Source organism: Asterias amurensis, chromosome 3 (genome assembly GCF_032118995.1).
Source record: "Asterias amurensis chromosome 3, ASM3211899v1".
NCBI classification, from domain to species: domain Eukaryota; kingdom Metazoa; phylum Echinodermata; class Asteroidea; order Forcipulatida; family Asteriidae; genus Asterias; species Asterias amurensis.
The window spans coordinates 18,679,605-18,694,188 of NC_092650.1; the positions used below are offsets into that span (position 1 = coordinate 18,679,605).

Genomic DNA, 14,584 nt, shown 5'->3' on the forward strand with positions numbered 1-14,584 from the left:
ACTTTCCCTTTGCGATGTTGCAATATCGAAAAAATTGTTTTTCTTACATTTTTAGATTATCAAACGAGAACATCAGAGAAAATTGGCACAAGGTGAGTATTTCATTGTTATAAATTGTGTTATACTACAATTTTTTAAGGAAATTTTCAAATTATCTCGGGTTTTCAAGTGCTTGCTTGTTGCTGGCTGTCATGCGCAGTATCATTTCTACACATGCTGGCTTCCTATGCGGTGGACGAAAAGTGGAGAGAGTTTTAGTTTCAGCGTAAATTTTGCCCCAAATTAAGTATACATGGAGCGCTCTTTCAATAGTTCCAGTGGTTCGTTGGGCGGGAACCATCAACATGAACACGGTGATGCCTCCCAAATATTAAAAGACCTTTTAAATGTGGGGAAATCTTCCCCGAAACAAGGTAGGCCTACAAATTAATTTTGTTTGAGTTTACATTCATTCACATTGTGCAATGTGTGTTTTGTGCTGGGAAGCTCTGTTCATTTCAATACGTAGGCCTGTCATGTCACTCAGTTCTCTATCTCTCTCACACAGTACTTCTTCTATTCTACAGTCAAATTGCACTGCACAGGAAAAGGCTGGACTTTCTCATTAACTCGGGTCTTTTCATCTCAGACAAGATTTTTATTTGCTGTATTTTAATAATAATTTTATAATAACAGTTGTGAAAGTTCTGTTACAGTCGTTTGACCAGTTCTGGATCACTTTTTTAATTCACATTGTTTTTTGTTGCAATCTCTTTGATATCTTAAACAAAAAAGTTTAGCAGTTTACCTAAACATGACATAAAACTCACCAAGTATTCACTGACAAAAAAAGATTAGTTCTTTTGAAGAGGCTTTAAGAAAAGTATCGTCACCGGTTTGACCAGTTCAGGATCAGTTGAATCTATTCTGAATCAGTAGAGTGCCCTTTATTGCAAACCCATACTCCCATTCATAAAACTGTCTCTCAAGGACACGAAACTTCAGAGGTGTGTTGGCATGGACTTGGACTTCCTTTCTTTAGTGAATGTCATGCAAGTGTCTTCAATAGCAGCGCAAACACCCAACGACAAAACCACAAAACAACAGCAAAGGCAAATGAAAAAGTGAAGCGAACCTAAAAAGCATTATTGACCCCTCCAGGTTTAATTTTCTCACAAAACAAAAAATCTACAAGAATTTGTTGAAGTAATGTTTCTCAAAATCAACTAAATAAACTTTCTACTGCAGTAGTATGATTTTACCTTACTTAGTAAGTTAGTGCGTCACCATTTGACGCAATGAGATGTTGAGTGATCCCGAACTGGTCAAGGGTAAGTTGCCCCCCCAAAGAAGATTTTGGTAACTTCGTCTCCTCAAAACAACAAGATGACTGCACAGTATTTACAGGAATTTGTTTTAACACATTCTTATCATTTTACATAAATATTTTTTGCCCCGGCACTCGAATTTTAATGGTAAGAATTTTTAACAGTGTTTTTCAACCAAAAATTTTAAACAAAAAAATGATAAATTTCGCAGACAACCTTCAGGAAAAACAGCCAAAACTTATTTGCTGGTGATGTTTGGCACCTTATTTTGGGTTTGTTGGTTTAATGGGTATTAATCTTCACATTTATCAACAGAAAGTGGTAATAATGAGAAGTTATATAACTATTTGGTTATTGCAAAGTTGAAGTGATCCCGAACCGGTCAATGATCCCGAACTGGTCAAATGACTGTATTTATTTATTCAAACTTTTTGAATTTGTTTTTATATTACATTTTTGAGTGACCATCTTAATTTAGCCTCTATTTACTGAAGTTTTAGCATAATTGACAGATCACAGACAAGTGTTTTTCAGTTTGAATTTTGATTTGATTTTATTAAAAGAAAGTTAATGTTTTTTTTATTGTTTTATTCTAACTCTGATGAGTGGTGAAGTAAAGACCACAAGATTTGCTGCCCAGGTGGAAAAAACCTGATCCTGATGCCTCTTATTAAAAAAATTATTCATAAATAAAGTTTTTAAAAACATTCCCATATATATCCTGCCACCATTTTTTTATTGGAAGAGTTTCCGTATGGTATGGCGCCACCACTTTTTTTTGCGATATGAAATAATACAGTATCTAATTTACCTCAATGAGATATCCCTTTTTTTTAGTACGAGTGAAAAAGCGGTTGGTGGGTACCATACGGAAAGTTATCCTTTTTATTTAGTATGAAATAAATAAAGGAATAAAAGGGTAGTGACGAGTTCTTACCAACCGTTTAAAGCCGGCAGGGTCGAATTGCCGTGTGATAAAGCGCACGGCAACGTTTTTAAACGGACGTTTAAGAACGAGTCACTACTCTTTTATTCTCATTCATAAATGCCCTTTTGTTAAAAAACATATAAAAAAATACAATTACAGACACTTTGACAGTTGAAAATTTGAGGTTTGAAATTTTTTATTTCAAAAACTTTGTGAAGAGTCTGTTGCGCGTAGGTTGTGTCTAAAAATAGATTACGCACGCGCGCTTAGAAGTAGATTACGCGCTGTTACTGATAGCTATGAATTGGGTTCAGCGTGATAATCTTGCGCCAGTTATAAACACTGGTCATTATCAACCGTTTAAACAACCCCACGTGACGCGCTCTCCACCAATAGGAGTAGCGAAACTGTCTGGGGTATTTATGAATTAGTATTTAAATTTACTTAGGTGAGGTATTCCTTTTGGTTGAATTAGTGAAAAGTGGTTGCAGGATATGGAAAACTTTCCTGTTGTCTTTGTTAAAAAAACAAAAATTTGAGGTTTGAAAGTTTTTATTTCAAAAACTTTGTGAAGAGTCTGTTGTCTAAGTTCTACAGTATGAGTGTTGGGCCTTAAGCTTTTAAATTAAGGACCCCCCCCCCCCCCATTTTGGGCATCTGTAACACATATCATTTGTTTTAAAGATGGTTATAAACACACTGTACCTTTACATTCACAAAACAAGTGCATCTTTTTTGGTGAACTACATGCAAAAAGAAATCCACCCACCAAATCAAATTTCTTACTCAAAATCCTGTTTTAATGTCAACAAAGCATACTCAATGCTAGAAGGACCCCTATGGTCGGACCTACCAAATGCCAGGCAGACAACACTTTACCTGACCTTTAAGAAGAATGATGCCCTCTATAAAGGGTAAAAAATGTCTGCTGGTAGACAGAAAACCCTTCAGGGAAACTAAGAAACTTTTCTCTGAGGTAAAAATTAGGCCTTCAGAGCTGTAGCATGTTTGTTTCTAAGCATTCTTGTGCATCAGACTAAAATTAAGATCTGCATTTATATGTTTCAAAAATGAGTGGTTTGTGTAATTTATACACTGTTACTTTATTGTTGTAAGGGCAAGATAGTTTTCCCTTCTACCAGCTGTGGAGTAACCAAACATCTTTATTTGGGGTGGGGGGGGGGGCAAGTAGTTTGAAACAACAGGGTGAACTTCATATATCATCATCCCATGTAGGGGGGGGGGCAAGATGGGGCAAAGGTTCTGGGGGCATGGGGAAGGGTGCCCCCTCTGGTTACGCCACTGTGTCTACCAGGGAAATAAAACATTGGCATTGAGCATTTTAAAGTGAACAAAAACAATGGCCAGGGAAGCAATGGCCTCTGTTGCCTTTGTGAAACATCAACCCTGAATTGAATTGGGTTTTTTTGTTTTTTGTTTTTAATTGTACTCTTTCCTAAATAAATGCTGGCTCAATGTTTTGTCTTTACAGCCTATAGTTCAACTGACAGTGCAGTAACTCATCACAGCATGGACAGGAATGCTGGAAAGTAAGTTATACTGATTTTTTTTATTTTCTTTTATTCACTCTTTAAAATCATCTCATTTTCACAAAGTTCATGACTACTTTTTGTTTGAGAAAAAGTTGATAGTCCTTTGTTTTGCGTAAGAGATTTTATCAGGCATTATATTTCTCCTACTGACTGTTCTCTTATTTCCGTTTTTGGGACCCAGAAAATCTAGAAAATCATTTGTAGGTGAGCCCTTATACTCGATAAAGTATTCCTGCTCTTATTCATGGACCAAATATCATGCCTGTTTTATATATTGTTACATTTCTTAACCCAGGATATGCTTATTGGTCAAACAGCTAAAATAAATTTTCATTGGACCCCCTATGTCATACTTCACGCACAAATAGTAGCAGTAGTAGTAGACATCCGTCAATCCCGGAGGACCAAAACAGGTAAACTACTGCTACCCGTGATGTGTCGAAGCTTGAGGCGGAGCTGTAGTGTCCTCTCCAGGGCACATGCCTGACTACATGTATACTGGGGTGTCGTGGCCGAGCGGATAAGAGCACCGAATTCAAGCTCTGGTGGCAATGGTGATTCTGTTCGAATCCCGGTCGTGACACTTAAAGGTCCCTGAGCAAGACACTTCACTGTAATTGCTTCTCTTCACCCAGGGGTAAATGGGTTCCTGTGAGGGCAGAGTTGGTTCTTGTGATGGATTAGCCTTGATTGCGCTACATATTTGGCGGCACAGGTTGTATACTCCCTATGTAGCTGAGATGGTTTAAGGAATGATTTAAGGCCCAGTGCCCAGGGGTAATAATGTTGAAGCACCATGAGCGTCACTGCGTGACAGACCTGAGCGCTATATAAGAAGCCACTATATTATTTATTATTGAGTTATTACTAATATGTTAAATTCTCTTGGAACAGTAACAACATTAAGTCCTAACACTAGGGTGTTGGGACAAGTTTAATCGTGAAACAAAATAGTGTGTCCATTTATTTGTTTTGTTCATTTATTCATTCCATTTCCTCTTGTCACAGGATGTCTGGCGCCCATGTTAACCAACCTCAGGTAGGAAACAACCTTTTTTCAAACATGAAGTTTGATGTTTTGCGATTTTTGAAAACGTGTACGTCAGTGGACACATGAAAATAAATCAATGTGAAACTTCCTGAAAATTTTTGGTATTTCCCTTCTGATTTGAAACTGTGCCAAAATTCCATTCCCTACAAAGCTAGCTACTCACACTTTGGACTCAGACTGGCCAGTAGCTTTATACACTCTCTCTGGCTTTACCGTTGGAATGAAGTGAACACAACCCGGCATGATCAGTGATGCATAGTGTAAATTGTTTTGGCTGGTGTAACAGTGGGCTCCAAAGAATTTGAAACAGTACACACAAGTTTAGTTTCTTGGCAGGTTTGATTTGGCGGCTATGGGTGCGACTAATACTATTTTGAAAATGTTCTCATTATTTCTTCATCAGGACATTGACCCGGATGGCACCGAGGTTGGAGCCCCAAGAAGTCTAGAGAGTAAAGTCAGACAGACTATGTGAGTTATTTCATTTTAAGAAAGACAGCCACCTACTGGTACTGATGGGTGCCAGAATTTCAGTCACAAATGCTAAAATTGTCAGTCAGGAAAAATTTGACAGTTGTAATCTGAACTTTTAGATGCAAAGGAACATTTCTGTTGATAAGAGGCTTTCTGTGAAACTGTTTCATCTGAAATGCCCCTATTTATTATCAATAACAATTTGTCAACAAATTTCAACTCCGCGATAACTATGCAATAACTACACGATAACTTCTACACACAAACACACACAAAAGTGTTAACACCTGCAATCGTGGACCCTCCTTTGTTCAACTCTTTGTGATAGCAACCATGGACCACGATGATTTCCTTTGTGATAGCAACCGTGGACTTATTGTCCCTTTTGTTATAGGTCCCCGGTTTGAATGTGGATACCTACCCATGCACACACAACAAAATTCAGTCGCCCAAAAATTGCATTCAGGCATTTATTTGGGGTTCAAATTTCCATGGTGTCCATTTGTATCCACTGACATTCTTGATGAAAGGAAATTCGACAGTAAACAATATAAAACTATCACAGATGACTTGTATCATGTCTTTATTAATAATTTGGCCTATAAATCAGCATTAGATTGACAAAAAACAATCAAAGACCCTACCTTTACTTCACTGTTGGGTGCTCATGTATATGGAGATTTTAAGGCATCTTGGCGGATGCACTTGTGAGGGTTTGTTTAATATTTTGAGGATTTTCTAGAGACAAACCTCAATGGTTAATTGACCCTTTACAAATAGTTGATACCACCTTCGAATACTAACCGACACCATTGACTGATCTCTTAGTGCGCTGGAAGGAGATGACAACAAAGGCTCAGTGGCAGTGTATGGCCGCGACGTCAGTGTCATACCTAGTGACGCCTCCAAGAGGGACAGCTCTGCACCAGGAAGTAATAAGGTTAGTGTGGGGGTACAATCTTGACCCGAATCAACAACCAAATCCTCAAAAAACAATCCAACTGATTTTGTTGGACTTATAAACTGAACTGTGCTTTACATTGGATCAGTCATACTGTCATAATCAGAGACCTGGGCCCAATTTCATGGCTCTGCTTACCGCCGTATTCTGCTCTTACGATCACGATTCCCTGCTTACATGCAAGCGCCGAATTTCTACGCTAGCCTTGTAAGCGTATGCCTAGTAACGTGGAGTACACACGCGCAGAAGCCAAAACTCGCCATTAACCCGTGAAATACGCTTGCCGTAAGCACAGAATTCCCTGCCTCTGTAAGCACAGAATCAGTGCTTACGGTAAAGCAGAGCCATGAAATTGGGCCCAGCTGTTTGGTGCTGACTTACCATATGGTGTTGGATTGTGTTTTCGTAAGGAAGGAACTTAGTAAACCACCATACACAGTTCCTGGTCAACCCTCCTGCTGTTTGACCATTTAATGTATAATCCGTTGTGGTTTTGTACGATAGATGCTAAATGCCATGCTGAAGTAAGATATCATGTGGTGCTATACCGTCTGAGCTATCTACATTGCGTATAATATTTTGAATGTATTTTAATCATCATTCGTTAAAATTATAAAATTTCAGCCAATACTTTTGAATAATGGTTTTGTCATGTTTAGGTCAAGATCACACCAGTAGTGAAGTACGATTGGGAGCATAAGTACTACATTGGAAATCTGGTGGCTGTCAATCAACCCTACCTGGTCTACGTCCTCAAGAGTAAGTACACCTTATCGGGGCTCGACACTAACACTAAACTGTCGGGCTTAGAAGCCAATGGTTTTAGCTTTGGGCCAGTAAACTCACAAATGGACAAGTGTGACGGTAGTTCAAATTTAACACTGGCCCACATGCCCCCGAGGCCAGTGATTTTAGCTTAGGGCCAGTAAACTCAGAAATGGACAAGTTTGATAGTGGCTCAAAATTACCACTGTAAAGTGGATCCATAGGCCATTTAATTTAGCTATGGGAAAGTGAACTCACAAACGGAGAGGTCCGATGATGGTTTGAAACTACAGCTGGACTGTCAGGCCTCAAGGCCAGTGATTTTAGCTTTGGGGCAGTAAACTCATGAATGGACAAATCCAATGATGGTTTGAAACTAACACTAGACCGCAGCACTATGAATGGGCCCTTTGAGATTTGCTTTTCCATTTTTTTGCTGGAAAGTACAGACCAGATGTGTTCATTCTACAGAGAAGGTAGTCAATTTTTTTTTCTGCTAGTTGAAACTACATTTGCAATTTTGAAATTCCCTGGTGTTTTAGAATATGTTTTTCTTTCTTTTTCACCCTGGCACAATCAGTCCAGAGTGGGTATGGCCTTCGCATCCTGGACAGACGCACATCTGTGAGGGCGCTTTTGAAGGGCTTTGACTTCATCATCACCGACGTGGCCTTTGCCCATCATCAATCAAACACACTCGGATGCATCGACAGGATAGGCAACATCTCCGTGTGGAACATTTGTGAAGCAGATGGAAAGATTATGTATCCTTTTACATATTTGTGTTTTTTTTGCATCTTTGTACAATTGATTAACCCTCCTACTGTATGACCATTTAGTCATATCCACTGTGGTTTTGAGTAAGTGAATAAAGCAGTAAGGGATGAGGTGGTCAATGGCTGTTTAAACCGGCAGGGTTTTGGCCATGCTATAAAGGACTTCGCTTTTGGCTCGGTCCTTTATCGCACAGCTACATGTACAACCCGGCAAGGTTTCCAACGGCCGTTTAAGATGAGTCACCACTATTTTAATCTCATTCATAAATATCCTGTTAAAAATATCTTAAAACCTTAAAAAATTGAGAACAAGTCTGACAGTTAAGCCTCAGGTCACCTCATCTCTGTGATGAATTTCTATCCATGTTGAGCGCTAAGTAGCTCCTCGTACAAGTTTAGAACCTACCGACTTTAATTTGCACTGATGTTGCCGGCCTCTGTATAGGGCTAGATAGATCAGTTGATAAAGTGCTATCACATCAATCCGGAGGTCACAGCTTCAAGTCCCATTCCAGTTGACTTTTCTTTCCTTCACCCCTCAAATTTAGTCATTTTTCTTGAACCCTTCCTTGACTACACCTCACATAGGCCCACTCCCAAGTTAAGAATTATCCGGCCACAAAACGCCCAACCCAGTGACTATCACCGCCTTGTATGGTGCCCGTACCTCCCTGATGACCCCTCGAACAGCGAGAGCAGTTCCTTCACGGAAGAAAACAGTCGCCTGTTGGCCGTCACTCATAACGAAAAGGTAGGAGCTAAAGTGGAAGATAGAAACGAAACACATATATTAATAAAACCGGAGTCTTATACAGTGATTGTATTTACCAATAAGGCACTTGAACAAACAGAAACATTGCATAATAATAATAATTGGTTCTTGTATAGCACATATATCCTGGCAGCTACATCAAGGCGTTGTAAAACATTAATATCGCTGTTCATCAGGCAAATTTTTAGACCATTTCTTTAATTTTCTCAACTCCCTTGGTAGCATACAGATTCTTAAATGAGGCCTGAGTGGGTTCATCCAACACACTACTGTCTCACCCCTCGCCGGTTCACATTTATACGCCTGGGGTTAGACGAGCATTAAAAGGTTAAGTGCCTTGGTTAAGGGCACAATAGTCAAGACTAGGATTCGAAACCCACACTCTGCTGTTCAGAAACACTATAGCTTGGGTCCTGGGACAAGTCTCAAGTGATCTTTTTTACATACAATACACAACATCTACAGCTTTATGTCTTATCAGAAGGACAAAGCAGTTGTAGCTTTGTGTCTTGTTCATGGACACTAGTGCCACTCTTTGGACTTGAACCAATACTTTGCTGCTTAGAAACATAAGAGCTCGAGTCCATTGTGCTTTGAGGCCGAGTCACACTGCAGGGATAAAGAAAACGATAACGATCAGGCGCAAAGAGAACGCATTCTATTGGTTGAATGAGCGTGTGCGTATTCTGTGTTGAGCAATTCAACCAATAGAATGCGTTCTCTTTGATCGTGATTGTTATCGTTATCGATATCGCTGCAGTGTGACTAAGCCTCAGTTACAAAGTCTTGCTATGCCCGTGAATTTTACAGAATAATATTTTGTCTGAATTATGATTTGACAACTTTGTTTTTTATTTATTTTTCATTTTGAACAGGCCGAGTTCTGGGATCTTGATGTGGTAGTGGAGCTATTTGGGAATGTCGTGGAATCCGCCAGTATCACTGAAGGAGTCATTAGAGTGGAAAATGGACACACAAAGGTGAGATTTCATCAACAAGTCACTGAAAAATAAAGTGTTATTAAACAAAATTAAATTTTCAAACCTTCCTACTCCTTTAAGTAAAGTGGAGAATGCTGATCATAAGGGGACAAAAATGAAAAGCAAATTCTCAAAGGCTTTAAAGCTTGGCTCACAAAGTATCATGGTTGCGTTGCGCACACACAAACAGGTCTCTGGCTTACGGAAGGGTAAAGCCAAACTAACATAGTCAAGGCTTGTCTATTTGCTCTGTGTTTTTGCAACTTTTGTTAACATTGTTTAACCATACAATATTACACTGTTTAAAATTTATGTTATCATTTTTTATTTTTTATTTTATTTTGAGCAGCCGATCACAGATCTGTCCATCGCCCCAGACGGTCAGGTCCTTGCGACGGCCAGTGAGGACGGCACGGTGAAATTCTGGCAGATGGATATGGCAATGCCAGACACAGCGCCATCGCAGCTTCACCGATTCGTACCCCACGATGGCAAGCCTCTCTCGGCGTTGATCTTTTGCGACAATCACAAGTACCAGGATCCTGAGTGAGTTGACGCTTTGTCAGACCTGCCAACCTGTACGCATTTTGCGTACCATGCACGCATTTTCACCCCTGAGTACGGTGGTACGAGATATTCTGCAGAACGTACGCAAAAAGCAAAATCTATATCGCGGTGTTTTAAAACTGCAGCACGAACGGACAATTTTGTTCTCAATTTAATCAACTGTTATTCGTTCGACCCCAAGTGCAAAACAACAGATCAAAAACACCCCACACACCCCACATCTGAGTGATCATTATGCGCTTCGATAAAAAGAGGTTGTGCTTAGAATTATTTTTTAAACTCTTACTCCCGCTGGAAAAGTAATAAACCAATGCGTAACAGAAGGGGTGGGAATGGCGCATACCAGTTCGGTCAACCTGGTATAGTACATGTACAGCTTTATGCATGGATGTACATGTACACCGTACATGCACACAACGCACGTGTTCGGCTCGAATTCGTTCGGCGTCGCCGTTTGTTTATCTACTATGCAACATGGACGCCGATCGTAGGCGAAGTGTCAGTGATGGGGGAAAAAGTACTCCTCTACCCGGAAAAAAGAGAATGCATGCTCCAAAGAAGTTTCTTCCTCAACGTGGAAAATAATGCATTTTGCACAGTGCACGTGTGCAGTCGGCAGTGCACACACTTTGACATTTAGACATCTCAAAGAGCGGCAGCAGTTTAAGGTCCGGTCCAACTAAAAGCCGACAACAAGCCGACAACGCCGACAACAAGACCAGAGCGCCGCCAACACGCCGCCAACAAGTTTTAAATACCTCCAAAATGGCCAATAAACCATAGATATATTAGAACTATATGTGTTCTGTAATATAAACGTAAATTTAATGGAAAACTTCACGAAAAGTGTGTATTTTTTAACCAGAAAAAAAACTTCACTTGCACGGAAACGGTCGGACGCCATCTTGGCTTAAAAACCGTGTTTGGACCAGACCATTATGATACGGGTAGATTTAGCACTTATCAACAACAGAGGGCGGGCTTCATGTGAAGACCTTCACTGCAGTGTGCACAGTGCATGACGCCCGCCCTCTATTGCTAAATCTGACTTACCCGCATCATAATGGACTGGTCCAAACACGATTTTAAGCCAAGATGGCGTCCGACCGTTTTCCGTCAAAGTTAAGGGTTTTTTTTCTGGTTAAAAATTCACAATTTCGTGAAGTTTTTGTGTTTATATTACAGAACACACATAGTTCTAATATATCTATGGTTTATTGGCCATTTTGGAGGTATTTAAAATTTGTTGGCGGCGTGTTGGCGGCGCTCTGGACTTGTTGTCGGCGTTGTCGGCTTGTTGTCAGCTTTTAGTAGGACCCGTTTAGGTCAGGAGGTAGCATTCATGTTATTATTTACGTCACGATTTTTTCCCAACTCCCGAGAATTTGGGGAGAATAATGGGAATTTGATGGCCTGTAATCTTTGTATAAAGCCTGATAAGGGAAACAAATGATGAATTGAAGCATGCCTGAATTGAAGTGGAACTTGAAAACTCTACGGTGGGTTTTCGTTTGTCCGTTTACTGGGCAACCAAAGATGGATACCAAGTTATAATATTTGCATTCCGAGTGTAAGTTACTCATAATTTAGGAACATTGTTCAACAGAGCTTGTCAATGAAATTAATATATGTTATGGATCAGAAATGTGTCAAAATGGGCTCACCGCCCGCAGGGAAACCCCTGGCCAATTTTTTTGTGATGTTAAAAAAAAAAAAAAAAAAAAAAAACTTTTTGCCCCTTCACTCCTTCAGTTTTAAATCCTTGATCTAGGCATTTGGAACATGGTTCCAGCAGTCAACTGGTTATTTCGTTTTCATTTTTTTTTCAAACTGTTAAGGTCACGATCACAAAAAGTCAGAAAAGGCCACATCAACCACCCCTAAAATAACCACTGATATCATGATACAACTTTTTTTATTATGAAGTAGCCTGTATTTTGTGTGAATATCATATATAATTACATTAAATGAATGGTTCATCTAAAATGAAGTGGTCCATGGTTTTTGCTGACTGATCGTAAGCATTGTGCCATATGCCGTTGTGCACTGGGCGATCATGTTTATGCCGCTGCGATAATGTGGTACTCAAAAAAGAATTACAAGGTTGGCAGGTCTGCTTTGTTTATTTCTTCTTCTTTCGAGTTGTTTTGTCAGGGGCAGACATTTGTGGACCATCTTCTTGATGAGGGATCCAGGGACTCAATTTTAAATTGCAGACATTAGGGCAGACATTACTAAGATTGTTATTTTCTTTAAAAACATTTTGTCCGGAATGTCAACAGAAATAACATGAAGCAGAAAATTTTGTTTTGTATTTAGAAATTGTGATACTATGGTAGCATACCTACATTTGGAAATTTGGTATACAGATATGACCTTTACTTTAACCTCTTTATATGAATGGAAGTAGGTCAAACCTTGTGGCTGCTATGGACATTTTGGTACAAGCCGCTTGTGGCTGCTATGGTCTCTATTAGAGGGTCAGATAGTAGGAGGGTTGACTATGTGTGGTGTACATGCATTCACCATATGATATAGTATCACAAACCAAACTGGCACAGTTCATCTATCATTCAAAACCACAGTGTATGTTATTAAAAGGGCAGGCGTTAGGAGAGTTAAACCCCTTTTATTCCAATTCACAACTCTTGCAACTTGTTTTTATCCAGTCTCCCGTTCTGGCGATTCCTGATCACTGGGGCCAACGCCAACCAGGAGTTGATGATGTGGTGCACAGTCTCCTGGACCTGCCTGCAGAAGATTAGCTTCTCCCAGCCCAGCCTCATCCCTGAACCGTTCCTCAAGATCAAGCTGGATCTATCGGCAAGCTTTCTCATGGTGACTGATATCACTAGAAAGGTGAGAGCTTTGAACCCACCCCTCTCTCCCAGAGATACATCTGGTCCACAGGAGAGGGAACATTATTATTTGTTTTATTTATCTATTTTTTTTTATATTTTTTTTTTTTCGGTTTAAAATCACAAAACATGGCCGGTAATATCAAAAAGTAAAACAAAACAAAAACAGGTGTAAAATAATCTGTTTTAAAAAAAAAAAAAAAAAAAAAAAACAGCTGCACAAATTTAGAGGATCCTGGACAAAGATGGGATGGTGGATTTTCTCTATCTGTCTGTTCTACAGAGGGTGGAACGAACCCCATTCAAACTATTTTCTCTTAAATAATTTAGTGTTCAGTCACTTCTTAGAGGGGAAAGTATTTTTATAAATGTTGTGGATTCTGATAGTTTTTCACCACATTTAACAAAAGCAGAGCATTTCTACTTTTAAGAGAGGGGAAGATACAAAACTGCTAGAGCTGCAGAGTAACTTTGATATTCCTTTAGCCGATTTCACGAAACGCTAGGATTAATCTCGAGTTAGGACGAATAACCCGTCCTAACTTAGGATGGGTTCATTGCGCCCTACGTCTTCGGATAGGGAACTGAACTCGTCCTAAGTCCTAAGATTAATCCTAAGTCAGGAAGAGTTTGGTGAAATCGAAAGCTGGTAGCCTATTATGATACGACTTAAGATTAACCTTAGCCCTTTGTTAAAATTGACTCCAGGACTCGAACCCACACTCTGCTGATCAGAGCCTTGAGCCCTTTGCCCTCGACTCTTGGCCAATGCACGCCACCAATCTTCTAGAGCATAATAAGTAGAATTTGGACATTTCCTGCATGGATGTAGACTCATCTTACTATTGTCCTTTGGATCAGGTGCTGTATGTTCTTCAAGTTCACCAGGACCATAGCGAAGGCCGAGCCCACATCAGCTCCATCTCAGAGTTCCTCTTGACCCAGCCCACCCTGAGCTTCGCCATCGTGGATGCCGGCAAGTGTCGCCTCAAGACCCTTGTGGAGGAAGGAGAAGAAGGCGATGATCTAAATTCAGGTATGCCTTCCACTGCCTTAGGTCACCGTGGTCCAGTGGTTAGACTGCAAGGGTGAATTTCATGAAGAGTGAAGAATAGTCTTATCTCGAGTTAGGACAAGTTCAAGCCTTTAGTTTTAATAACTCCTGTGACTAATCCTAAGTTGGGACTATCTTTGTGAAATCAGCCCCAGGACTTGCAATCACAAGGTTGTGGGTTCGAATCCTACCAAGCTTATCGCTGATTTCACAATGACAGGAAGTATTGTCAATCTTGTTACTGAAACATGGAGCAATGGAGAGCTGTTGATGGTATAAAACATTGTGAGAAACGGCTCCCTCTGAAGTAATGTAGTTTTCAAGAAAGAAGTAATTATCCACTAAAATATTTGAATTAGATTTCGAGACCTCAGAATTAGGTTTTGGGGTCACAAAACCAAGCATCTGAAAGCACACAACTTTGTATGACAAGGGTGTCTTTTTTTCTTATTATTATCTCTAAATTTCGTCGACCAATTGAGTTCAAATCACAGGTTTGTTTATATTTTGTGCATATGGTGAGAAGTCTGGTCTTTGA

At 39.8% G+C, this 14,584-nt stretch overlaps 1 protein-coding gene across 2 annotated transcripts in view; it reads left to right on the forward strand.

Moving 5' to 3' along the window:
• The first annotated feature begins 5 nt into the window (after positions 1-5).
• The window catches only part of LOC139934399 (enhancer of mRNA-decapping protein 4-like), a 28,212-nt gene continuing 13,633 nt past the window's right edge, over positions 6-14,584 (forward strand). The window contains exons 1-12 of one of the 2 annotated variants that reach the window (XM_071928622.1): positions 6-92; positions 3,728-3,785; positions 4,797-4,827; positions 5,243-5,310; positions 6,142-6,253; positions 6,934-7,033; positions 7,620-7,803; positions 8,404-8,566; positions 9,463-9,567; positions 9,917-10,113; positions 12,804-12,993; positions 13,854-14,028. In XM_071928622.1, coding sequence (XP_071784723.1) covers positions 3,766-3,785; positions 4,797-4,827; positions 5,243-5,310; positions 6,142-6,253; positions 6,934-7,033; positions 7,620-7,803; positions 8,404-8,566; positions 9,463-9,567; positions 9,917-10,113; positions 12,804-12,993; positions 13,854-14,028 — 1,345 coding nt within the window. In that variant the 5' untranslated portion in view covers positions 6-92; positions 3,728-3,765. Of the gene's footprint in view, positions 93-130; positions 414-3,727; positions 3,786-4,796; positions 4,828-5,242; positions 5,311-6,141; positions 6,254-6,933; positions 7,034-7,619; positions 7,804-8,403; positions 8,567-9,462; positions 9,568-9,916; positions 10,114-12,803; positions 12,994-13,853; positions 14,029-14,584 lie in introns of those variants that run through there. The other variant, XM_071928621.1, reaches the window with a different exon arrangement.